General features: G+C 44.2%; 1 protein-coding gene across 2 annotated transcripts in view; it reads left to right on the top strand.

Annotated features, from left to right (window-relative positions):
• NR2C1 (nuclear receptor subfamily 2 group C member 1) overlaps positions 1–27,615 on the top strand; it is a 614,538-nt gene that overhangs the window by 479,948 nt on the left and 106,975 nt on the right. For both annotated transcript variants that reach the window (XM_069629809.1, XM_069629810.1), the window contains exon 12: positions 4,494–4,633. In XM_069629809.1, the coding sequence (XP_069485910.1) occupies positions 4,494–4,633 (140 nt within the window). The remainder of the gene's footprint in view (positions 1–4,493; positions 4,634–27,615) is intronic.

Genomic DNA, 27,615 nt, shown 5'->3' with positions numbered 1-27,615 from the left:
AGATTGGCTATGGGACACTTCCGAAGGCTCTGGTTCGCAGGACTGCAAGCAGACGTCTGGAATGATGTTCCCATCCACTCCTATGGTCGAAGCTCCAACAAAGGACTTCTAAAGATCTCTTGCCAGCCAGGGCTCTTCTTGGACAGCAGCAGAAGTCTGTCACCAGGCCTCCTTTAGACCGGTCAATGATCTCTTCACTCATCTTCAGCAATGCAGGATACTTGGCTCCTTGCAGGATTTCTTCCAGGGTCTCTCTGACATGTATGTAGGACTCCTCTTCTAAAGTCAGGTGAGTGATCAGACTCAGCCCTCCAATGGTAAGATCTGCCCCACTCAAGCACACCAGCAGTAGTCCAAGTAAGGACCACTGTGGCTCTCATGCAAGCATGCACACAAGACTCTCAGGTACCAGTATGTGGATTGGGACCAGGCAGTCCCAGCCCAGTTACATGGCCCTGCACTAGCCCGCGAAAACCAGAGTTTTCATGCATCTGCATGACCTTAAAGGAAATGTCCTGACCTTGCAGGTGTGAGAAACCTGAGGGTATTCTCGCTCCTACTCCCCTGGAATCCTCTATGCAGATGGCCAGCGAAAGGCTATCACTTTTGGATCCAGACCCTGGGGGTGGACAAGCGAGGGAATATCACCTGAACACAGGGTCCTTGGGGATTGAGTGTGCGAAACCTTCAGACGCGACATGGTATCCCCCTTATCCTAATGTCAAACAATCTAGTCCCCCTCAAACCTTGATAGGTTGTTGTAAGTTAACTCTCCTTCTTTCACCTCTTGGGACGCACTCTCCCCACCCTGGTACAGAGATGAGGAAGAGATAGCCAAAAGTAATGAACATCACACCTTCTCCCCATTCTGGTACTGAGACGAGGAAGAAGCAACTAAGAGTAATGAACACCATTCAATTTCACCACTTAGATACTGGGACGAAGAAGATGCATGAAAGGTATGAAGGTCAGGGATGGCCTCTTAGTCAGGCAAAACTGACTGATGGAAAACACGTGCAGCCCATTGAAGGGGAACTGTGTACAAAAGGCCAAGACATGCAGGAGCAATAGAGAGAAACCTAGGGAACTTGGATGGAGATTGTGAAACCCAGCGAATCCGAAGGCAGCCGTGGTGGAACCCAAGACGAGAAGCCGGCAGACATTCCCAAACAAAGGGAAACCTCCCTTACGAAGAAGAAAGCCTCCCGCATAAAGTGAGAGCAAAAGGAGCTGCAGCAAGGCATACACGCCAGGAACGCTGCACCTGACCCCGCAGAGGCACTGAGCTCTCCGCCAACGCCAACTGAACTCCTGTCCCTATGCGAGGAGGGCTCTCAGAAGCTGAAGCAGTGGCCAGAAGGAACCGCTGGTGGCCGACACTTACAACCGGCGAGTGCTGGTAACACTACCCAGAGACCAGGGTGCTCCAGTCATGCTATACAAGTTGCAAACAGCACAGAGGGACTAAATACTGGCATTACAAGTGGAACAGTGAAGTTAAATGAAAGTGCGTAATGTGGCTGAGCGAAAAAGCATAGACTGTTAATATTGAATACTGAATTGAATGAAAATAGAAAAACTGCTACTATTGAACATCAAATTGAAGGAAAGCAACACATTTGCTAATCGTATAAAACAAACGATGAAAAGGCAAACCTGCCAATATTCAGCTGATGTTTAATCAAGTACTGAAAAACTAAAAGTGAATGAAGAACTCTAACTGCAGAGTTGAAATCAAGTCTGCGAAACTGTTTGTCTTTGAAGCTGCCTTTGAGAAATCACTTGTTTTATGGATGTTTAAATTGCTGAGAGGGAAATCAAGATTCCTGGTTGCATGACCTACAATGGGTGGATCGTGTGGTCCAACAACTGTGCCAAGACCATAATTGACCTGCTACAAAGAGAACTCCAGGCTCCTGGTTGCGTGACCTGTAATGGATGGACTGTGTGGCACAACAGCTGCGTCGGGACCAAAGAACCCCTATATACCAACAAGGAAATCTGCTATTGTGTCAAGAGGAAGACTACTATTGATGCATAAACAGCTTTGGGAAGGGAGCCCTGAACTGTGAAGAATAGTTGGAATTGAGTTCAAAGACAAAGCTTCAAGATGCTTATTTTTGTGACATTTTGTGACATTGAACTTAGAGAGGAGAACCCTGAGACTTGCTACCAAGAAACTGTATTGAACTTGGGGAATGGTGTCCTGACATTTGAAAAGGTATGGAACTGTATAAACTCAAATCCCAGAGAAGATGACTTAAATATTGTGGTGAACAATTTGATATATAAAGAGAAGAAGCTGAATATTAAGCTTGAGCTGTAAATAGCTCAGAACTTTACTTTTGGAGCGCTGCTTAATTTATGGTGGACATCCCTACACATTGTTATGATGATAGTTGTGGGGACAAGGATAGGTATTGGACACAGACTTTAAAGTTGAACTTACTGACACAGACTATCCTTAGTTTTGTTAGTTAGGGAAATCCGACCTTCGCATATGGCAAGTTAGGCCTTATACCATCCTGACATTTAAGTCAATACAAGTATTTTTGTTATATTGAATCTGTTGTCCGACTCTCCTTCCTTGATGCCAATCTAACACAGGGCAGGAAGGAAGGAAGGCCACAGAACAAGATGGCCAAAAGAACAAGTAAAAACCTCATGCTAAGGCTACGTTGGAACACTAGCCAGTTAGTAGCCAAATGCTGTTGGGCGAATGGAAGGTATAGCAAGAATAGTCAAAATGCAACTGCTGCCACCAGCTTGTCTTTAGGCACATCCAAAATAATCCCTTTGAGTGTAGTCTAGGGTCATACAAAAGAAGCACCATTGCACTGCATTGTAAGATGCATTGTGCAATGATGAAGGTAACCAGAAAATAGATAACAAGTAAAAAGAAAAGGGAAACCTAGTTTCCCAGTACTGAAGCACTAGTCGGTTTCCCCATAGCATTGAGCAAAGGTGCAGTGGAGTATTGATGAAGACTTCACTTCACTGTAAAAAGTTGGGGCAGAGTTAAAAAATTGAAAGCAAAATGTTTGGGAGTCCATAGAAATGGAGGGAAAGTTGCTAAAAAGTGAAAACATTCTTAACACTTCTTTTAAAAACTCACTAACACAATTAACTTACCTGCATCAGATATATTCTGGGGTGGAGCATTGTGACTTTTGGGCACAATGACTCACTCTTCTTAGGGATTGGACTGCTGAAGCTAGAGGATATCACTTTACTTTCCTCCTTTGTTGATAAATGCCACCGACGAGCCGGCTCGTCGGTAAAAACCGCTCCAGGTTGCCACCGACGAGCCGGCTCGTCGGTGCCACTTAAGGGGTTAATGACGGGGGAAATGTTGGGCGGGTTTTGCGGTGGGTACCGCGATTTAGAAAAAAAACCTGTGGCACTGGGGGGGGGGGGGCAACAATGGCACTTAAAGGGTTAAGTCATTGAATACATTCTAAGAACCTATGGTGACTGTATACAGGTTTATTATTGAGTGTTGTGTGCTTTTTATCTGCTTGTTCCATTTTTAGTGTGGGTTTAAGGCCTAGAGTAAATACTGTATTTGTATAAATTCCTATGTAAGTTGAATTATTGTGTGTATTCCTTGTGGACCCGGCCACACTCGCACTCTCCTGAGAATAGCCTTGACTGCTCTCCATTGCTACCTTTATTGAGTGATTTTGACTAAGCTCTGAGTTCAATGTTTACTATAAATAGGGTGGCCAGTCCACCATCCATCTCAACACCTATGTACTGCAAACCTAGGTTTCATCAAAATCCACAGATTGCGCTAATGAAAAACCGCTGCTAGGAGTCTTAATGTCCAAGGAGCAAGTAAATGAAAAAATATTAAGTTAGAGCGGTTTATAGTGACTGTTTCGACAGTCAGTTTCGAATGACAAAAGTTCTGACACAAAAGTGTCGAAAAAAAAAGTTTTGAATTCTTTTTTTATTTTTTATTTTCTTATGGGGGTCCCCCCTCGAACACCCTGTTTTTTTTTAAACACTTATTTTACTATACAAACTTAAAATAAACCCTTTAATATTAAAAAAATGTATTCAAAACTTTTTTTTCGAAACTTTTGTTTCAGAACTTTTGTCATTCGAAACTATTGTTTCGAAGCTTTGACTGGACACCGTTAGAGCTGCTTGTTCAACAGCTGGCTGTTAGCCAGGCTTTGCCATCAAACATCTAGCCTCGTCCTACCGTCCCCTTATACCTTCCATACACATCATGATGAACTTATGTTGTATATGTGTGAATGATAGAACACGGCATCGTTTAGAGTCGTGCACCAAAGTCTGCATTTCTTGAATGAGGCCGGGGGTGGGGGAGTGGGTAATAAGTGGAAACCCATTAATAGCATGCTTCCTCCGGTGGCTTAAATTTGCTGCAAACTCCAGTGCTCCTTTTTAGTTTGCAAAAGGTTTTGTGATACTTAGTCTGTATACTTTGATCTACTGAAAGCATCCTTTTTTATCCTGACTAGGACAGAAAACAGTATATCTTTGGTGAAATCCTGCTGGAATGAACTATTTGCACTTGGTCTGGCCCAGTGTTCGCAAGTGATGAATGTGGCAACCATATTAACTGCATTTGTTAACCACCTTCATAGCAGTCTCCAGCAAGGTAACATTCACCTCTTTTGATGAAATGTGATGACTGTTTTGTATAATGCCCACTATATAGGTTTTTTGTTTATTCGTAGTTTACTTGGACATAAGTTAAGGAGGACCGTTGCAGTTTTCTCATGAATATCAGTGTTTGTGTATTGTGGTCCACAATAGTGAATGTGCTTCACTTGATATTGAATTTCTCCATTTTGGTATAAGCTAGTCTATGCATGAGCATATCGAAGTAAGATTGCAATGTGTGTGTTGTGTATGGGCATTATCGCGTGTTACTGGTAATTATGCCTTGAAGAATGTCTGCATTCCTATAGGTCCTGGTTTAAAATGCCACAGAGAGGCACACTGGTGTCGTTCATCCACAGAAGCAGGTGCAAGCAAGGGTGAACTCTGGATTAGTGGTGTCAATGGCAGGGGTGATGAATTGGAGGTTCGGGGAGTGGTAAAGGATGGGGGCATTTGATGTGTGGAAGAGGGACTTAAGAAAAGGGGGTTTTGGTATGAAACCCCCCACCATTCAATAGAGACAAAAAGGTAACCAGTAACACTGGCAGCACAAAGACCTACGAGCATTGAAATACTAGCATAAAGCAAAGTAGTAAAATGGAAGGTGACCGCATTCAGGCCAGTGTAACAACATAGGCATAAAGGGCAACCACCATTGTTAAGCTGGCACAATCTTATTGATCCCCAACAGACCAATATTGCAATACTTTCTATCTAAAAGTACCTCTTAAGGTGGGTACAATCGTAGCACACTGTCTGAACCTACTCTGCTTCACCTGCATTCACCTACCCAGGGGTGGAGTTGGCGATTAACTGCTTTAGCAGGCTAACTTTTGGCTAAGAGGCATGAAGATACAAATCAAGCACATTGCTCCCTTACTTCTTAAAAATAATGGTGAAATGGGATGAATCCTGAAACAATGCTCAGATTTCAGCATCTGTCTCTGGCAAGAATGATTAACCACAGCAACAAAATGTAATTTTAGAATTCACCTGCTCATATAGATTGATGCATTGCTTAATGGGTGGTGCAATTGCTTGTCTTTTAATGTCAACATGTGAGCAGTACTTTATTGGTGTCAGAGATGATGTTCAGTCAGAATTCCTATTTTTGGGGATTCTAGGAAAACATTTAGGTTTCCCAACCTTTTGCTTTTTTTGGATCAGATTTCTTTTAGGTGGCCAGATGGCCTCCCCCAAAGTCCCCCTGCCATTACATTGATTTATACCTTGCTTAAGGTTGTAGGTATTGGCTCGCCCAAAGTTGCCCAGCAGAGGCGCCCCATTTTTGCCCTGGGGTGATTATATCACTGTCCTATGGGTTTAGGGAGTAGGTCGGTGGCAGCTAGACTTTAGTATTGCCTTCATTAAGGGTGCAAGCCATTTTACCACGTTGGTATCCTACTGTATCTTTTGGGTAGCCTTTGGGGTACCAATGTTTTTTTTTTTCCTGCTCTCAGCCATTTTTTATTTCACATCTTCCCTTGTTTAAGGTGACCCCAGAGTAGACTTACAGTGCCTGTTCTGACCGTGTGGACTCTTTGTGAGCCCACAATGGCAGCCTCCATATTAATTTAAGCCAGTATAGGCACCCGTTATGCTCACATGGTCTCTGCGGAGGCGTTGGGGCACGGTTGCAGCCCTCCCTGAACTTGAACCCCCCTCCCCCCTTTCAGGCCTCTCCCTCAGTAGAAAAGCTGTGAGCGGTGGTACGTGGTGATACTGCTCCTGCGTGGAGATAAGTGTGTGAGTGCGCCAATCTGTGATTATTGTACCTCTCGAACCCTTCATCCCCAAAGTACGGTTTCTGCGAACATACGCCGGCCCATAAAGCTCACCTGTGAATTATGGAAGATAAGCTCTCCGTCCTGCTACCTCTGGCAGGGTGCATCGAATGGGATCTAGTGCCTTCACTGATCCCTGATGTGGATTAATCCAGTTCAGCTGCGACTATGCCTCTCCTTATGATTGGTAAGTCTTTCTTGAGCTCTTGTGATGCTGTTCATTCTGTTTAATGTCTTTATATGTTGCTTCTATTTATGCCTGTAATAATGGCTCTCTTCTGTTTTCTTCCCTTAAATGGAAATGTGGCCTCAATGCAGCTGTGAGACGCGAGACGCGGCCAGATGGAAGATGGATGCTACTGCAATGTTCGACAGCAGGTAAGTGATGGTTTAAGGAAAAGAGAGCAGTATGGCGAATCGCAACCTTAAACTGACTGTTTTTTCGATGTCTAACCTTGTCTTCTGTATTTCCTTGCAGGCGCTGCTGTCGACGATGGAGCGTGTCGTGCTGCGGTGCCAAGATGAAGAGTTCAGCGTTCCGGAAAGTGTAAAGATGAATACTTGTTCGCCGAAGAGATGTACAGGTAATAACAGCTTCCCCCAGTTGGTAAGTATGCTGGCAGGAATCAGGATGTCCAGGGAGCAGGATCTACAAAGGTAAGTCTGACCTCAGGCGACGGTGAGCGTTATGCTGCTTGCAAGTGCAGAATAATGCGAAGCATCTGTCTTGAGGATCGGGCAGCTTATATAGCTGAGATCGTTGGAACGCCCATTAGGGCCGGCTTACTAGCCACACCCTGCCACTCCTAGAGAGTGAGCACGTGCAAAGGCAATCCATTAGCAGCCACACCAAGAATACACTTGGGGCTGCTTAATGGATGGAATGTTCAAGGTTAATGCATCTGAAATGCTATGTCCATAATAAAAGCTTTTTGGTGTTATGGATGTTCTTGTTTACTTTTGTTCATGAGCCTGGCGCCAAAGGCCCTACGTGCTCAAGACGCCTGGATTGCCTGACTTTGTTGGCCCCGCCCCCGAACCCAGAAGTGTACATAATCTGCTTCCTGCGCGAGCGCATTAAGTACGCGCTATAAGTAGCGCTGTTTGCTGGCCTGCCCTGCTGCCCTACGTGCTCAAGACGCTTGGATTGCCTGACTTTGTTGGCCTCGCCCCCGAACCCGGAAGTGTACATAATCTGCTTCATGCGCGCATTTGCGTGCGCGCATTAAGTACGCGCTATAAGTAGCGCTGTTTGCTGGCCTGCCCTGCTGCCCTACGTTCTCAAGACGCTTGGATTGCCTGGATTGCCTGACTTTGGTATATATTCCACATTGACATTTACTCACTCACTTATAAGTATATATTACTTATATATCTTGTCTTTTTCTTATTATTTAGTTGGCCCCGCCCCCGAACCCAAAAGTGTACATAATTTGCTTCCTGCGTGCATTTGCGCGCGAGCATTAAGTACGCGCTATAAGTAGCGCTGTTTGCTGTTAGCTGGTAGTTTGTAGCTAGTTGCTCATAACTTCTTTACACCGGGTAAGGGGGCCCCAACCCTCTATTTGTTTATTTCACATTACTTACCGCTCTGTTTGGTTATTATTCTGCTCCAATCCTTAATCCCTTCTTTCTTGCACTGTTATTGTTTAATTTGCATGCTATCTGCTGTTGCATTTAATCTGATTCTGATTCATATACAAGAGTTTTTTGCCTGAGTAGGCCTTACTACAAACCTCACATCTCCAACTAGGTTAAAACAATCATCTTCACAAAAAAAAAACAGTAGCGTTGCTCCTTTACATCAGCAAAGATGGCTAGTGGTTTGCGAAGCATAAAACCTAAGTTGGATACTTCCCACTTGTTTTCTGCAACGAGTATTGACTCCCTAATATGCCATGGGAAAACCTCATATATCGAGTCGTCCCCCATAGAAGCTCAGGTGTCAAGTCCGCCTAAAGAAGGTATGCCGACGCTTCTCAATGCTTCCCACGCCGCGCAAGTCCATGCTCAAAGTAGTCCTCACCTTCCAACTCACATCCCAGCTCTTGCATCCTCTGAGACTCTTGCACCAACTGGTTCGATGAGCCCCGAAATATGCAAAGCTATTGATGACTTCAGAAGCTGCTTGGTCACCCTTGGCGCTTGAAACTGACAAAAGGCAATTTGAGGTAACTATGGAGAAAATGGAAGCTCTAGACCAAGCGGTATGTCGTTCCATTGGCACGCTAACCCCAGTTGTATTTAATTCAGTAAAGAAGCGCATGTCCATTCCATTCACATCTACCCAAGTCTTCCAAAAGCCTCATAGATGTAAGCATTGAATGTGTTGATGACATCAATAAAGAATGCCCTCCATCTCAAATCTCCTACTCTCCGGATTACGAAGATATGCATGCTAAAATCCCCTAATCACAACCCCCTCCTGACTTGACCCAAATAGAAAACCCGATGCCACATTCTCCAAACACCTTCCCGGTGATCATTTGAATCCTAGATCTCTTTGACAAAGGCCACGATCTGACCCATCTTGAGTTAAAGGAGACTAAAGCAATGCTCTCACATATGTCTTCAAAAATGTACCGTATTGAAGCGTTCATTATGGCTGCAGAAACATTAAAAAATCTTCGAGAAGAGCCGGGCTCAGAACATAAACCTACGCCTCAGCCAACCTCTAAAAACAAAAATATCCAATGTTGCTTCTAACCAACTTCTATGTCCCCTTCAATCTCAGGGGCTCCCTTGAAGCCCCTTGTGTGCGATTGCCAAAATGAGTTACACAACCTAAAATCAGCAATGGAAAAAATGAATACCATCTTAGCGCTATATGCGCCGAATTCTAGTCACTCTAACAATTGTCCTGACAGCCGGGCCGAATTGATTAAAGCACTCGAACAAATGAAGACGGATGCTAACGATCAACCGGCCATCGAAAAAAATACTAGTTTTATGTCTCGGAGAGCAAAGAAATTGCACCATAGAGCTATTAAAAGGTATGCCAGAAGGCGTAAGGACGCCCTGTTAAAATGTCCGAACCAGCAAAAGAAGGTAGCTGACGCTTCTATGGCCACCAACAATGGAACCACATCTTATGAAGACCATATCGACTTACATCAACTCACAAAGGAAAGCCAAGAAACCCTTATCCCGGCGACAAACTATAGCTCTACCTTACCTCAAAATGTAAGTAACATCAAACAAACCCCTAAGCTGAATGATAAGTCGAAATCGGCTAATCACATTGCCCTGGCTGAGCGGGACACCAACCAATCGGAAATTGATCACGCAGCCCACATTGAAAAGATAACCCCAACAAGAGCGGGAAATAAAAAAATCACTGCGATGACAAAAATTCAGCCTCCACCCTCAAAGTCATCACTCAAGCAGTCAACGGCTCAACTAATTGGAAACAAAAATAATCTAACCAATTACTTTCCAACATGTGGCAGAAGCCGCACTACCCGTCTTGAGGACATATCACTTCTGGACACATCTGCCGCCCTAACGGAAAAAACATATAGCGAAGCTTGCTTAAATGAACCAACTTACTCATCAGTCATGTAAAAAAAAAAACTGATCTCCCCCCCCCCCCCAGCGGGCCCCGCTCGATGACAATACCCAATGGACAGGGTAAGGAATGCACCTTAACAGCGAAGATATGCATAGGATATATAGAAGATATGTCTTTTGCAGAATCAATTTCTGCGTGTTCAGGAAATGCCCAGCGTCAATGTACTCTCTGATGATCATAATCGCATATCGGTACATGGCCCTGCTTTATGCAAATCTTTTTCAGAAGCACCTAACACTGTGGAGCTAAAATGCCATGACATCCTTGAGACTTTGAAAAGAATTTCACGAGGGATCTTCGAAAGCCGCACCTGATAATAAACTAATAATCTCCAACATGATCTGTCCTGAAATAACGGCGATCTCTGCTTCCAATACCTCGGTCACTCAAATAAAATCGTTGGACCACGTTACTGACAGGAATAAAGAAACTATTGTAGAAAAGCACCACCTACTAGGATTCGAAGGAAATCGCGAAGTTCTTCGGAAAAATCGCATCAATCGTGCTTTCCTCCTAACACTTTTTACCTGAATTCCTCAACTGCGAATGTTCAAAACAGAAGACATTCTCAGAGTTTCATTATCAAATGAAAACAACTATCGCGCTGTGTGTTACCTGACCTCCGAAGCTGCCTTGAAATATTTATGGTTCAATAGGGATGGAATTAAAGAGAAAGGTCTCTCCCTAAGTTCTATTCTAAATGAACAGGAAGCAAAGAATTTCATTGAGCACAAATGTCCGCAAGATGTCACTCTCCAATCGCATTCAACTTTGATTAGGAATCTCAAAGATGAGGAAAACGGAATCATCAGTGAACTATTAAAGTGGGCATTTATCAAGGCCTTCCGTGGCTTGCTCCCATGCTCAATTCGATCCTAAAACTAAAGGATTCTTCCACGATATCGTAGCCGTCCACAAATACTGATCTTACCTTTCAGTCTTGGAACTCTTGTGGCTATGTCAATCTTATGAGATTGCTTTCGACCCTGGATTCTCTCAATCTTCCTGCCATATTGCTGATACAAGAAACCATGAAAACCTCCTCTCTTACGTTGCCTGATTATACCTCTTTCTCCACACCAGCCTTAAGATCCTCGTCTGGCTGACCATCTGGAGGCGTCTTGATAGCAGTAGATACCGCCCTAATGTTTAGATCCAAAATCATCTGGAAAACACACAATGTACAATGTACAATGTATTAGCGATATTATTAACTACAACCACGAATAAATATCACCACCTTATCGTAATTACGATTTATTGGAATCCTGCGAACACTCCAATCGAAGAGATGATTGACAGTCGAGACCCGTCTCGAATTTACTACCCATGACTACCAAGACGCTGAAATCATTCTAGGCGGCGACTTCAACTGTGACTGCAGGACAAATGAAGAATTAAGGGGCTCAAAAATCAATCCCCTATCTAAACGCAGAGTTGCAACATGGAGGAATTTCCTAAGAGATTGGGACTTAGATATCATTGCACCAAATCAAAAATCTATTTGGACCACATAGTCAAGAGATTCAAAATCCTCAACGATTGACTTCATATTTGCATCTCAAAACTTGCTTCTAATATCATCCCCGAATCGTAGGTAATCGTTTTGGAGACCATGCCCAACTATTGGGCAAGGTGAAACTCAACTGTCCCTTATTGGCAGTTGACTACTCTACTGCCTTAACTGAAATTGATCGTCCATCAATTTCTCTTAGATGGAGTCAAGGCCTATGTAAACGTTTCGCACAACATGTAACACAAGCCATTGCCAATTAGAACATCATTAAGGGAACCGCCACCTGTGACCTTGAGAAAATATATGCTGAAGTCATATGTGTCACCTTAAGATCCTTTGGCAAGAAAGCCCCTACCTCTACACATTTCCATCCCTTTGCACCCTGTGCAAGGCACGGAAACGTGAAAAAAACAAGGCACTCAGACACCTGAGCAAACTTGAACTGTCTCATGAAAGATATCTTATACAGCGGAACTGCATCCTGTTCACTTACAAACAAAATTTAAAGCATACAAGAATATTAAGATACAATGAGACGAATTGTCAACTCATTAGGGCGATAATTGAACTTGATACGCGGACTATCTGGCGAACAATCAAGAGCAATTGCAATCAAGCATTATCATCATTGTCCAATTCCATAGCGGAATCTACTTGGATCACTTACATCTCACAAAAAATTCAGATTCCTCTTAAATTCCGGGATCTATTTCCCAGTCCTTTGTCATATCACGACCTGCCGCGTCTTAACTGGACAACTGCAGATCTGAAGTGGTCCATTACTAAACTTTATTCCAAATCAGCCGTTCCTGATGGCTTTCCGCCCTGTCTGTACAAAACAGATCCCGATTTATGGGCTGAGATTTTAAAAGTTACATTTCAGGCAATCTTAAATCAGGGCTTTGTGCCGGTCTCCTGGCTATCGGCTAACATTATAACGATATACAAAAAAGGTGACCCGCACTGCCCCAGAACTACCGGCCTATTGCCCTCATCGATACTGAAGCAAAATTGTTTGCATCTCTCCTGCTCCATGATTTAGAAAAACACATTGAAACGAATGAACTATATTCTAAATACCAAACAGGATTCAGGAAAGGGATGAGCACCTCGCTTAATGCAACGATAATGGCATTTATCATTGCAGGAGCTAAACAAACAACCGCAAATCCTGTTTACGTTGCTCTTATCAATATGTCGTCAGCCTTCGATAACGTGGTACGGAATTTACTATGGATCAAACTTACCGCAATGGGAATCCCTCCAGTTCTAATATACTGGTTTATAGCATTACATTCCAATACCTAATATAAAATCAAAATTACACCCGATGGTCGAACAACAAAACCGATTACCACTGAATTGGGGTTGAAACAAGGCTGCAACCTAGCCGCTACTTTCTTCAATCTATACCTCGCTGATCTTGACAAACACTGGGAGAACAGAAATTTGTTTTCTGTAAACATCGGCTTACTGAAATTAAAATGGATCGCTTTTGCGGATGATATCATTCTATTTGATCCTACCCCTCCAGGCTTGCAACTTAAATTGGGTCTATTCGAACAGTTTGCGATTGCCCATAATTTAACACCCAACCCGGCTAAAACTGCAGTTATGAAATTTGGTATTGAAACAAAGCTGGCAACTTTCAATGGAAGATCATGGATACTACTATTCCCTCCATCACAGAGACGCTCTATCTAGGATATCATCTTTCAGAGAAGAACTCCATCAGAATGTGGTCTGGTATACTAAAAAATAAGATCAGACCGCTAACATCTCAGCTAAAACTTATCCACGAAAAATACTGTAAGTTCTCACTAACTCCAGTAATCAGGTTTTCAACGCTAAAAATAGAAACTGTGATTCTATATGCTCTAGATATCTGCCTATGTGAAATTGGTCAGATCCTAGACCCAACTGCAAGGTACTTCTCTGAAAACTGCTATGTGTCTTCCAATGTCTCTGCCTAATGCGGTCCTTAGACATGAGCTAGGTCTGATATCACTATCCACTCGTTGGAAATGGCGCCTCCTCACGAATTATGCAAAAATGATTTATCCTCTGCCAAATTCATTATTCAATGGTATGAGGAAAACAATGGAAACTAAGCCTACGATTCCCCTAGCTGTATACCAGACCAAAATACATACTATTCTGAAAGAGGCCCACATAACTGTGGATGATGTTCATATCAGACCTGCTCATGCTAAAAAAAAGCTATTCGAACTTGATTGACGCTGAACGATTGAACAAATTGGTAAATATAAACTACCTATTTACAAAATTGAGATTACCAAGATATGATCATATAACTTTATTTCCCTGTAATCACACACGACAAGTTTACCTACGATTCAAATTTAATATTCTTTATACCAAAGACAGGATTTCAAATTGGGATAAGAACAACTTGCTAGTGGATAGAAACAAATGTAGATTTCCCTCTTGCACTGGACCCATGGAATCTCTGAAGCACCTAATTCTATACTGCCCTCATTTTAAGCAAATGCGTACGGTTCTACTCATGGAATTTGTGAATGTCCAATATATCGACTGTCTAACATTCCGATGGGTTAGAATGATGCAAGGCACGCACAAACCTTTGATCTACGCCATAGTGAGGTTTTGTAAATTCATAGAAAAGGAATTAACTACTTTTGCTATTACCAATGTTTCCAACACTGACTAAAAACATTTGGATATCTGTTTTCCTTTCTGTGAATTACCTAATCTGTGAACTAATAATTGCTACTTAATCATGAGTTAGCTGAGCATGGTCTATGGGGCACTTTATGAATCTTCGCCCAACAGATCTTTATTTATGTAAGAACTTATGTACAATTTTGTTTTATTGGCTACGATGCACGAGTACATGAACTACCAACTGATATGAAGTACTTCTGCTCGACTTTTTAACCTAGTTTTATAAAAAAAGGTTTTTATTACTATGTTTTATTGAATGTTGTTTACTGAATGTTGTTCTTATCCCCTTTTTTCTGATAAGTGTATAATGTAATGTTTTGTGTATTGTGCTTTTTGTAAAGGTTCTGTTATTGATATAATAGAATCAAGAACAAATATATATATTTTTTTTTTAAAAAGGCGCCAGGACAGTGTCCACCCAGTTCTCCTGTGCATGCGGCCCCTGCATGCCTGTGCCCCTGATTTCATGACCATGACAGCACCTGGACTATCCCTCTCTTCCCATACGGGTGGCTTTGACTAAGTGGGAGTTCCAGTGACTAACCATTTTGGTTGGTCATCAAACTTTGCCTTCAATCCCCTTTAATGATTGGCCAGCCCCTTTGGGCAAGGGGATTCAGGCTTTGCCCCCCACTCCATTTGCTTTTCTCTTGCTGCTTTGTTCCTGCAGTTTGGATGTGGCTAATGTGCTGACCTGCTGAAGGTGTTTTGCCACTGATTCCTGCAGTGTTAACATTTTTAAAGCCCTCCCTCTGCAAAAGGTGCTACGTATGCAAGGGCTTGCGCATATCTTAGTTTGGATGTTTGGCTCCTGGTCCAGTCCGTGCTTCTTGAAGATTCCTGCTGACTCTCCACATCTTCTGGGTCGAACCTTCCACGCTGAAACAATTTTCTGGGGAGATTACCACTGCATCCCACTATTTGCTACAAGGACCTTGTCTTTAAGGAGAGACGTGCACTTAACTGAAAGAAGTGGATTACAGGAGAAGAGTCTGTTGCGCAGCGGAAGCCCCCCTGGCGTGATTGCACCTTGGAGAGGCAAAGCAAAGGCAAGCCACAGAACCTGCGACTTTCGAAGAGGCAGAGAAGGCCGACTTTAGGCGCCAGAAGACCTGTAAGAGAAGCAACTTAGAAACCATTACCAGAGCCGGGACAGGAGTCCCGTACCTGGTAGTGGCGTGACCACAAACATCTTGTGGCAGGGAGAAACCCAGTGAATGTCGCAGAGACCATCACAACCAGTAGCATCATCAACTCCCAGCCGCCAGTGTCCGTAGACAGAAGACGTTTACAGTGAAACAGAATGGAACACCAACGAAAGCAACTGCGGCAAAGCCATACCACAGAGGTGGCTATCCGAGCAAGCACGGAGTCCTGCAATGTTCCCCTGCATACAAGAAAGTACCAGGGAGAACGGGGAAAGCAGGAGGCTGCCGACGGTCAACATTATAGGAAGAGAGAAACTTGTGCCAGTTATAAGGATGAAATACAAACAGTAAAACTGTTTGACCAGTGATCTGAAAGACCCATCTGAAAGACACATTAAAACCGTAACAAATAACCTTGGCTAGAAAATAAGAGAATGGAAATGAATACCCTGGTGTTAGGGAGAATTCTCTTATAAGGCTAATTTCCCAAACCTAGTGAGTCCCCCAGCAGCTTTGCTGTATTTTTGGCGTTTGTTTTTTTCTCCTGCTAAGAGTGAGACTCTTTTACTCCCACTCTTGGGCATGATTTGAGGTATGTCTTTGACTTATGTGCTTATGGGCTATGGGGTTCCTTTTTACTCCATAGGGTATCATCTGTTCTTCTGTATGTGTGGTACACAGCACCCTCAGTGCAGTACTACAGGGGTGTCACAGTGACCCCCAAACATAGACTCCATACCCTGGGACTGACTACTGTCTCCCAGGGCATGTAAAGTCACCATTGGCTTTACTAATCCAAAATTATGAACAGAAGCAGTACAAACCATCATATTGTGGAAGTACTGGTAAGGGGTAATTCCATTGCCCCTGGGTCTGTTTTCGAGGGGGCACTGACCCGTCCCCCCCTCATCGAGTTTCTGGCTGGTGGCAGTGTTTACCAAACGAAATATTCCACCGGAATATTCTCTATGGGATTTTCCAATTGATTTTTAACGCACCACTTTTTTGTTGCAATGTTAAAGATACTGCTGGTTTATTTATTTAATATTAAATCACTGGTTGGTTCATTTTGCCAGAACTCGATTCTAAAATGGCGTTTGTGTCTGTCTCTGTAACTCTGACCAAGGTCGAGCCCTTTGTTCCACTATTTTGGCAGGCTTCTCCACAGAAGCCCTCCAAATGGTGCCACTCTGTCTGGGTTCCACAGGAAGGGTGGAGGGGGGGGAATTGGCACCCTGGACTGCGTTGCCTTAGCAACCCAAGTCGCACTCTACTCTGATTGGCCCAGTGGTGAGCCGCCCGGCTCACCACTTAGCATGTGTGATTGACAGCTAGGCTGATGAATGGGGGTTTTTCTGCATAAAAGCAGGGCCTTTGGGACTGGAACTTCAGAAGTCGCCACAGGACCTAAGAATCTGAAGCGGGACGAAGCTGAGCCATCTGCCACGACGACACCACAGGTGAAGCCCTGCTGCAGCTACCGCAACACTTTCCAGACGACAAGAGAAGATCTTCTGCTGGACGAGTCGTCTTCTTCTGAGCTGGTGGGACCAACCAGTTCACCCTTTTTGCCTTCCAAAGACTGCCCTTGATCGAATCGCCCGTGCCATGCACCCCAGCGGCCTGATAGCCAAGCTCACCACTTTTGACCGCGAATAAAAGGACTGCACCTTTTAATCGGCAAATCTGCGGCCGGTTTCATCCCTGTGCAGTGCAACGACTCCATGTTTCCTCCTCGACGAGATCTTCTCCTCCCCTGGTCGGAACCACGAACCTCAACCACTGCCAGGAACAACTGCCCCCGCTGGAGCTTCCTTTCTCTTAAGGTACTGTGTCCTGCCTGGCCTCCCCTTTCTAATGATTGCTAAAGGTGACCCTTAAATCCTTGACTTCTAAACTGGGTTGGCTCCAGGCCTTCTAACTATATCTTTTGACTCACCCCAACCTCTTTTGAACACTCTGCAAAGACTTTCAGTGCACTTTAAACCGTGTGATCCTGGGCACATTTCGCTTTGCTCCATTTAAAGTGGGCCTGGCCTATGAACTTTGGCTCTACAATATAACCTGCCTTTCTCCCCTTGCTCTGAACTCTTAAAAGTGTTGGGAACTGTTTTATTCTTATGCTCTGCCTTTGTCTCTCCCTTTAACTACACTATTGGAGAGCTATCTAGGTTAAGCGCTCACTTCTGTCTTAACAAATAGTTGTGCTTTAACCCTGACTTGTCTGATAGTTATCCAGGGAGGTGTGTATACTTACCTGACTGTGTTTTAGATTACTTTTCACTGAGAGTGCTAGTGTATTACCTAAAGTGTGTTTTAAATGAATAACTATATACTTTTTATACAAAGCTCTGGGTCAGTGTTTGTTTGCTCTACTGTGTTTTGGCCCTATTGTGTATACTCTGCATGCTGCCCTACTCTTCTTGAGAGAAGTCTGACTGCCCAGCCACAGCTACCAGGTAAATATGGGTGGTGCAGACTGCTACCAATTGGGTTTACTGCTTACTCCTGTAGTCTTAATCTTTTTGCAGTGTTCCCCAAGGGAACTGCACAGGATTCTGCCTAACACCTGGGTAGAAGGGGAAAGGCCCCACAATCTCATAGTGGTAGAGGGGAGAGAACACAGCATACAGACAAGTAGAGGGTGTTGAGAGAAGTGTCATGTGAGCAAGATAAAATATGAGGCAATCCAATAACAAGAAGCCAGGAGAGGAGAAGTCACAACCTGGGGAAGGTTTAGTTTAAAGTCTGGGAGAGCTATTCAGCCAATGATAATACAGAGAGAGTATCTCAAGGAAAACTATCCTTAACGGTACCTTAAATAGGGGACAAGAGTAATTTTGAAGAGCTACAGGAACTCATGAAGGAAATGGCAAGATATCAAGGAAGGTTGTGTTAGGAAATGTACATTCTTGGACCAAAAACATTTTTATAACAAAAGTACCAGAAGACAAGACCAGGAGTAGAGAGATTCTGTTGGTCCTAATTTTGAGTCATTCATGTTAGTGGTAGGGTTATGTAAAATTAGATTTGGACCGACGACATTTGTGTACACGTCATCTATAGACCCTACCCCCTCACCTTGGCCATAAGGGAAGAGAACAGCAAGAAAGCACTGTGCATGACACCTAGTATAATCCCAATACCACATTGAAGGTATGAGAGACGTTATGCACTCAGACAGCCGTATTGAATGTGCCCTCGAACTGAGATGGCAGACAGGAGTCTGCAGACACCACTGGACATAGAAGAACTAGAAGTACAGTCGGACAGAAGAGAATTGATGACACAAAGAGAGAAGATACATAGACGTACTGAATCTGATGAATGGATGTCTAAAGAATGAAGGATTTAACTAAAGCAACAAAGTAAACACATATGCGAATATGAAGAAAACCATATGTACGTAGAAGGTAAGTAGTGAGGCTGAAATACCAAACTAATAATCCACTATTTAGCAAACATGTTATTTTGTACAATACTTTATCAAACAATAAAATCAAATACTCAAAGCCCGTACAAGGTATTATCGTTTTCTTGTGAAAATTCCTTCCACCGCTCATCCACAATCATACCATCATGTGTACTCTCACACCACTAATTGCAGTGATACGGATAAACAATATTTCATATGGTCTCTCCCCATCACTATTAACACTCAATTTTTCAAATTTGTTGTATGAAAAACATGTTTTAATCTATAACTAGTCCAATGATGTTCTCATATAGACTTCCTTTGTCTACATATGTTTCAGTCTATTCTTGGCTCTCAACTATGGCCAGAAACTAAGTCGACCTTCTTCAGGACAAAACATCAGGGGTGATTGTAGCTTCACTCCTGTCTTTTATGTATCGATGAAAGGTGTCTTCACCCCTTCTACGGTTTCCCACTCCCTACAAGAGATTAAAAACATATACTGGTATTCAGCCTCATTTCTTAAATGTCGTTGACACTTCAATTCAATTGTTTTTTAGACAACCCTCACTGGTTGTACAGCGACCATACTCGCCTCCACTTTCCAATGGTGGAGATGTAGCAGGTCAAACAGACTTTTTTCCAAATATTCGAGATCACCGGACACCTCACTTTACTCAATCACTCCAAACACATAGGAGGAAAGCCACCAGCAGTGTAACCTACAAAGGAACAGTGTCCAGAGTTACTTACTAATAGCCAACATATCAGCCACTTATTATGCATGTCTTCTCATGATTGACTTACTTCTTACTGATATTAGCCGTTCCTACTGCAGCCACATTCTCTAGTGCTATGTGTCCATCCACGTCTACACAGCGTCACCACTTCATTCATCTGTTGTCAACCTACACAATAGAGGTGCAGATTTAGTTTGGCGTACTACTCCTGTGCCATCTCATCTGCTTAAATCCAATCTTACTTACATAAATACAAGCCTCTTTATAAAGACCCCGTATTGTTGGTTCCCATCTACTGCCACTTCACACAGGCGCAGCAGTCGCCTCCCGTCTATATGCAAAATTAAGAACCCCCTTGTAAATATTTTTCCTGCTACATAGTTACATTATTAACTTCCAAATTAATTTTCAAGATATTCCCACTTCTGTTTTCGAGAGTCGTAGACCCTCGACTTCATTTGTAATACTGATTCAACAAGGGCAAGCAGGCATGTCTTCCTGCAGCACGTAAAGTGAACACCCGATTAATCTCACCTTGCCCACATGCGCTACAGATTAACGCGATACATATATCCCTGTCTCCCTACTTACTCCGTATCTTGTGTCTCGCGTCTTTCGCACGCCAGTTCTACATCGAACGCTGTATACACTGTTAACAGACACTTACTGTTATCACTTCGTAAAAGAAGAGGGACTTGTGTATTACCTCGGCAGACTGTGGTCATAGAAAGGGGACTAGCCGGTTCTTATGACTATTCTTGCCACAGTCATCTGGGACATATTAAATGTAGTTTTAATATCACACTCCTACAACATTTGCTTGTCTCCCAAAATAGTTCAAGAGAGAATAATGAATAACAAGAGGAGTCACGATTTCTCGATGATCCAATCTCCTTGACACATCTCACCATATACTGCGTTCTGTCTGTCACCCTCATAGTGTCTAATGACGTATGTAACCCCTAAACTACATGCAGGTATTTCTCTTCAAGCGTATGTCTACTGACGCTGCGGAAAACAATACTCGTGGGAACACATGGAAAGAATTGAAAGATACAATCATATGTGGCATCCTCATATATCTCCATTCAAAGTCAGCTGTTCGTGTGATGGTCCCATCACCAACCTCGATTTTAAAAATATCGAGTCTTCTATGCTCTGCCTAGAATAGTTTATTCCACTCCACGGAGATGCTCATACCGTATTTGACTGTTTGAGCGTATAAATCCAACGCTGTGTAGCATCATGCCCATATCTCCTCCACGTGGGGGGGGGGGTCTTCACAGTTTGTAGAATGAATCATTTGATGTCATTTTCTGTATGGTTTGCCTCAATAAAGTGTTCCACAAGTGGTTTGTCCTTCACTTTATTTCTAAGGCAAGATCTATGTTCAGAAATCCTCATCCATACCTGCCTCGTAGTTTTACCCATATAAATTAGTGGCCATGGCCATAGGATCACATAGATAACATTCTTCGTGCGGCAGTTCATATGTTCCTGCATCGACCACTGTATTCCCTGATGTGTAAATTCATGTCTTGTCTCTGTGAATGGAAATGCCGCTCACTGTCCACATTTATAGTGTCCCACAATGGGGTGTAAACCCCACTGGTTAAGCACTGTCTGCTCACTCCGTGATTCTTCATACGTGTGAACTAGTTTCTGCCTAAGATTGAAATTCCTTTTGAAGGCAAACATAGGTTTCTTTTCGAGGCTGCCAGCCTGTTTGATAAGATGCCAGTTCTTATTGATACTGTTTTTAATCGCATTACTAATTGGCGAGTATGTTGAAACACATAGCAGTCTTAACTGGGGTTTACCCCCCCATTGTGGGACACTATAAATGTGGACAACCTTCAACCACAATGTAGTATTTTAATGTCGTCTTCCTGGTCCACTAACGTGCCAGGACTAACCACTAACAGTCCCTTTCCTGTATACTCGCCTGCCAGGATAAAACTCCTACCGTTACTACAAGCACTCTGTGGTGAGGTCTGCTTAAACTTTAGAGAAGTCTTTTACTTTCAACAAAATTGAGATAACTTCTTTCACAAGGGCACAATACGCATTGATGCCGTTTGTTCCACTGATTTGTTTGCCACATGCAATGCAGTTTAATGTCCTCTTCCCCTTGATACTTGCTGCAAGGAGAGCTTTCTCTCCTGCCACCTTTGATTTCCTTCTACTGCACCAGTTCACTGCTGATAAGGTCTCTTGTTCAAGTTTCTCTTTAGGAAGGTGCATTTCCTTCTATTATTGCCTTTCTTTGGCTCGGGCAATGCTGGTTGTCTTGTTCAAATATTGCCCCTTCTTTACTTTGGCAATGATGGTTAAAAACTTTCTTCATTCGGTCTCCTTAATGTGTTATTCCAAAATTGCTTTAATTCATTAGTTCGGTATTAAAAAGCATATTTCCAGTCAGCCGTCTGTATACTTCAGCTTCTTCTCACATCCGGATGTGGACCTCTGACATCTCTGGTCACACTCCAGTGCTCACTCCTTCTGTGCAGGGTGTCTGCGTCACTCCTCACCTACTTGGTGCTCGCCAGTCACCAGAGCACTGCACAAAATTAGGAGAGCTCCTCTCCCACAGGTAGCCAGCCTCCACACCGCTGCACAATCTCTGCACTTCCAAGCCCCAACTCTTTCGACTCTCTTGGCACCTCAACTCGCTGGAAACACAGTGGCGGTCCCAGCATCTTCTTTCTGCCCACTGCTGAGTTCTCATGGCCTGCACCTGAAGGGGCTTTACATATTGAAAAGTCCTGTTCAGGTGTGGGTCATTAGAGATCAGTTTTGCACCTCTGAGACCCTCTTCCTAGTCTCAGTACTTAAAGCATTATGGGACTTGAAGTCCCTAATGTTTTGAGTTATTTTATCCTTATTCATTCTGTTTAAATGTTTTATAAAATATACCTTTGGCAAAGAAATTTAAAGGAATTACTGTTTGGTTCTTGGTTCTGTAGCTCACATCTAAGGGGAGAATCATAACCATCAGAAAGGATGGTAATGACTCTGATTTTTATACATCTTCCCATGTTGGCCATAAGGTCTTTCACCACTGACACCTTGGATGGTTTTAGGAAGGGGAAGCCTTACTATGACAACAGGCCCTTAGATAGTCCGGGATTTGGGAAGCCTTATCCTCCGAAGAACATAAATACTGCATCTCTCCCAACAGAGTCACCATCTTGGTGGCCGCCTCCTTCCAAGTGATCCAGACGGCTAATGATCTGATATGGCATTTATAACGCGCCTTTACACAGGTGTTTCAAGGCGCGAATACCCCCAAGGTTGGGGATCAGGTAGCGGCTGCCTTCCCCAGGCCACCTGGGAGGAGACGTTAGGTTGGGATTCTGTGAGGACTCTGCAGGATTCATCACAATTCCCACTGCTTGCATTCACCCCTAAGTCTCCGCATCCTCTGCTATGGGTCACCCAATTCATACGCTCTCTCCGCACGGGCATGCGTCGGCTGCTGCGCGAATGGAGGCATAGCCACTTGCATGAGGACCTGCAACTCTACCTCTCTTCCCTGAACACTCTGAAATCCACTCTTGATAGTGAAAAGGGAATTCTGTCTAAACCTCATTGACTCACTTCAACCATCCTCGCCGGCTACAGGGCACCCTAAACTCACTCATCCGAAGTCCGACTATCAACTCCACTCTCACAGCTCATGACCTAGCTGAATACTTCACTGCAAACATTTCCAAAATTAGAGACTCTCCTGGCCTTCCTCGCACTCACTCCACCTACTCTACCATCATCTTCTGCTTCGATCTCCCACTTTAGTCAAACATAATACTGACGAAGTGCTATCGCTAGTGATGGAGGTTAACCCCTCTTTTGCCTCATCAGACCCTCTTGCTCTTCAGCTAGTCAAGCCTATTTCCCCGTTAGTGGCCTCTCACCTGGCTGAACTGTTCAAACTGTCCTTTGACTCTGCTTGATTTCCCTCTGTTTTCAAAACAGCCACTGTCACCCCTCTCCTAAAAAAAAAAAAAGCATGGGGCTGACCGAAACCTACCGGCTAACATTTGCCCTTTGTCTCTCCTTCCACACTACTGAAGACTGAAGTGCTCAAAAGGGTTGTGTTCAACCGTCTTAACAATTTCAGACATCCAAAACCTTTGAGACCCACCTACAAGCAGGTTTCCGCTCCGGTCACTCCACGGAAACTGCTCTCATGAATGGGTCCAACTTCATTTTTTCTGCTAAGCACTCAAACCTATCCTCTATCCTAATTCTCCTTGACCTGTCTACTGCCTTTGCACTATCAATCACTCTGATCTCCTTAATACTATTTCTTCTTGGTTTTCGCAATCAAGCCCTTGCCTGGATTGAATCCTACCTTGCACCGCTTCAATTATCTGTGTCCTAGATCAAAAACACATCTCAACTCACTCCTTTAACCATTGGTGTTTCACAGGGCTCTTTATTTGGTCTGCACCTCTTTACACTCTACACTTCTGCTCTTGGGTCACTAATCTTCTCCTTTGGGTTCTTGTACCAACTCTTTGCAGACAACACCCAAATCTTCGCTTTTCCTGAACCTTCAGCTGATCTCTCTATCAAAATGTATAAATGTCTCTGACATTCAATATTGGATGGCTTTGCACACTGTTAAACACTAGCAAAACAGAGGTGCTCTTCTTCCCTGCCAAATGCTCTCCCTCATCTCTTCCTCTACCTATCCAGTTCCCACCTGATATCTATTTTTGTTCCGCTAGAAAACTCAGTGTCATCTATGACCCTCCTCACACCTTCTCTACTTTCTCCAAAACTGGAACAGCAGCTTGCCTCAACCCCCTAAATAGTAGGAAAATCAGGCACCTCCTTCCTTTCAACATCGCCAAGCATCTCTTAACCACTCTTGCCTTCTCTAAACTGCGCTACTGTGTCAGCATCCTCTTAGATCTCCCCAGGTCTTAGGGTAGATTCTCTTTTTTTTTGTATGAAATCCCCACTCCCTGAGAGTCCCCTGGCACGTTTTGTTGAACACATGGATTTTCTTTGTTTTTGTTTACTTTGATTTATTTAGCTTGGCGGTACAGGTGGGTAACACATAGGGCATGTACAATAAAAGCAAAGCAGTACAGGTATATAGAACAAGTACAAAGATCAGTTTATACACATGGGGGATACATACAAGGTGGGTGCAGGGCTAAAGGGGAGGCAATTCAGGAGATAGAAGGGGAGAGGCGAGAGGAGAGGGCTGGAGATGCAGTGTCTGAATCCGCATCGTCAGGAGACATATAAATGAGTGAAACTTTAACCAGATATCTCTAGGTCTGGAGTGGGCGGGCTGTTGTACCGCCCAGGATTCTTCGGTGTCCGAAGCCCATGTGACCGACCTGAGTCCTCTGTGCATGAGTAGGTGTGGTAGGCCAGAGCCAGCAGAGTAAGATAGAGCGTACTGCAAGTAGCATACAGAGGCCAGCCAGTTTCCTGGAATCTTGGTGGAGTTGTGGGTAGTCATGAAAAAGACACCTCATTGGGGATGGGGTGATAGGGTGTTCGAGGATAGCTGACATAGTAGAGCATACTGCACCCCAGAATTGAGTGAGGCGGGGACAGGACCAGATCATGATCATAGCCAGCGTCATCGCATCCGCACCTGGGGCACCTCGGGGAGAGGTCATTCGAGATACGGTGCAGTCTGGTCGGGGTGTAGTGGTACCTGTGGAGTAACTTGAATTGGATCAGTTTGAAGCGGGAGTTGAAGGAAACCCCATGGATGAGTGCGCACATAAGGGCCCACCGTTCGTCGGTCACATCCAGTCCAAGGTCGACCTCCCAAGTATGTTTTAATTTGGAAAGTACGGGGGGCGATCTGGTCTGCACCAGAGTATAAAGTCTGGAGACTTTGCCCCTCATGGGGTAGGGTGAGGACAGTTCTGTAATTGCAGACTCATCAGGTGGTAACGCCGGGAAGCTCGGGTATTTGTGTTTAAGGATTTTCCGGAGGGATGAGTATTGAAGCCAAACGGAAGTTCTCAGTCTCAGGGACAGTGGGAGGTCAGGCCACTCTATGAAATTGCCCTGTTCAAAAATATCCCGGAGCAATTCATATCCCGCCTCAGCCCCCCGGCGAACAATAGAGGAAGGCACTTGTGGGACCTCTGGGAGGAAGTTCCAAAGTGGTAGATTACCATGAAAGGGATGGGTGATGCCCAATAGTTGCCACGTTTTGGATAGGGCCAGAGACGTGCAGGTCGCCGGGTCGAGTGAGTCTAATACCATCGGCATGGGTGTAATCACCAGGGAACGGATGTCACGGTCGTTTACTGATAACATTTCGAGCCTGACATGGGATGGGGGGGTGTCTGATGTGTTAAACCAATATTCGGTATATTGGAGTTGTGCCACCAGCCAGTACTTGAGGAAATTGGGAGCCCCAAAGCTGCCAACCTCCATCGGGGCAGCTAGGGTCTTGAGTTTAAGCCAGACCGCGCTCGAGTGCCAGGGGAAGGTATTTAGGGTACGAGTCAACGCCTGGAAGAACCCGCCACCCGGCCACTGTGGAATATTGGTAAATCTGTACAGGAGCTGGGGCAGTACTACCATCTTCAGTATCCCTATCCTGCCAGCCAGTGAGATCGGAAGTTTGCTCCAGCCCTGTGACTTTACTGTAAGATTTGTGAGGTATTTTTGGTAATTCTCTTCAAAGACCCGTTCAGTTTGACGTGACACTACAATGCCTAGATAGGTAAAGACAGATTGGGCCCATGTGAATCCCAGGGTGTCAGGAGGGAGGAGGAGGGGTGTGCTGGCAGTGAGCGGAAACAGGGTGGATTTAGAACAATTCACTTTGAGACCGGAGATTCGACCAAAGAGGACAATATCTTCCAAAATCGGGGCCAGATTAGTATCAGGGGGACGGATGAAGAGAAGGGCGTCATCGGCATATAGGGAAACTATATCTGAGGAACCGGCGGTACGCAGGCCTGTGTGCATGACATTGGCGAAGCATGTCCGCAAATGGCTCCATCGCCACAGTGAAGATTAGGGGGGAAAAGGGACAGCCCTGTCTCGTGCTCCTAGCTATTTGAAAGAGGGGGGAGCATCGGTCTTCAGTGCGAACTCTGGCTACAGGGTTGGAGTAGAGCAACCTGACTCAGGAGAGACAGAGTCGAAAGCTTTTTGCATTCCGAGTGTCGCAGCTACCGCGTGGACATTTGGGCTCACCCTGCTAATAATGTTGAAGAGGCGCCTCAGGTTCAAGGAGGTGGAGCGTCCCGGAATAAATCCCGCTTGGTCAGGGTGAATGATGTGTGGCATGTAGGGCACAAGGCATAACGCAAGTAATTTGGCATAGATTTTGACGTCACAGTTGATGAGTGAAAAACACATGGATTTTTTGATTAATTCTCCTGGGTGACTGGGAACCTTCTTCCACACGCTCCCTTTTTGCTCTGGTGTTGGGACCCATTTTGGCTCCTTTTTGGGATTTCTTTTCAGAGTTCTGCTTTCCTCTGATTTTTAGGCATCTAATTTTTAGTGAAGCGCACAGCACCTTCTGTGCAGTGTTGGCAGAAGCTCCTCGAGCTGCCCCTTGTTAGGTAAGATTTTCATAGCAATGATGAATCTTCCTGACCTGTGCCAACCCCAGATCTTTTTTGCTTTTACTGGTGGATTATTTTTCCTTATACCTCAGTGAGTGGGAACCTTTTTCCACACTCACAGAATATTTTACTCTTTTTTTATGGGTGTCATTTTTAAGACTCTCCATAGGGTCTTTTAAAAGTTATCCTCTTTGACCACATTTGGCACATACTGCCTATTGTTGCTGGGTTGCTCTTGGGGCTCCCCTTTTAACTTTTTCTGGCTAACCTTCAGAGAACTACAGTTCCCAAGGGTAGAAAGGATCTTTGGATCCCTTTCACATTTTATTAGGCGAGACCAGCACCCCCACCCCCTATGTGGAGTGCTGGGGAGATGAGGAGTATCCCCTTTCTTATTTTAAATAAAACATGTATGTTAGAAGGACAAACTTACCTTTAATGCCGGGTGGCAGTGAACCTTTTCTATTAATTTGGTGCACCTTTACCGCGGGCTGTTTGTACAGCCCCGGTAAAGGCTCCCATGGTTGCT

Source organism: Ambystoma mexicanum, chromosome 12, assembly GCF_040938575.1.
Source record: "Ambystoma mexicanum isolate Mex_15411 chromosome 12, UKY_AmexF1_1, whole genome shotgun sequence".
In the NCBI taxonomy this organism is placed as follows: Eukaryota; Metazoa; Chordata; class Amphibia; order Caudata; family Ambystomatidae; genus Ambystoma; species Ambystoma mexicanum.
The sequence above is the reverse complement of the archived record's forward strand: the minus strand, read 5'-3'. Positions and strand labels throughout refer to the sequence as shown.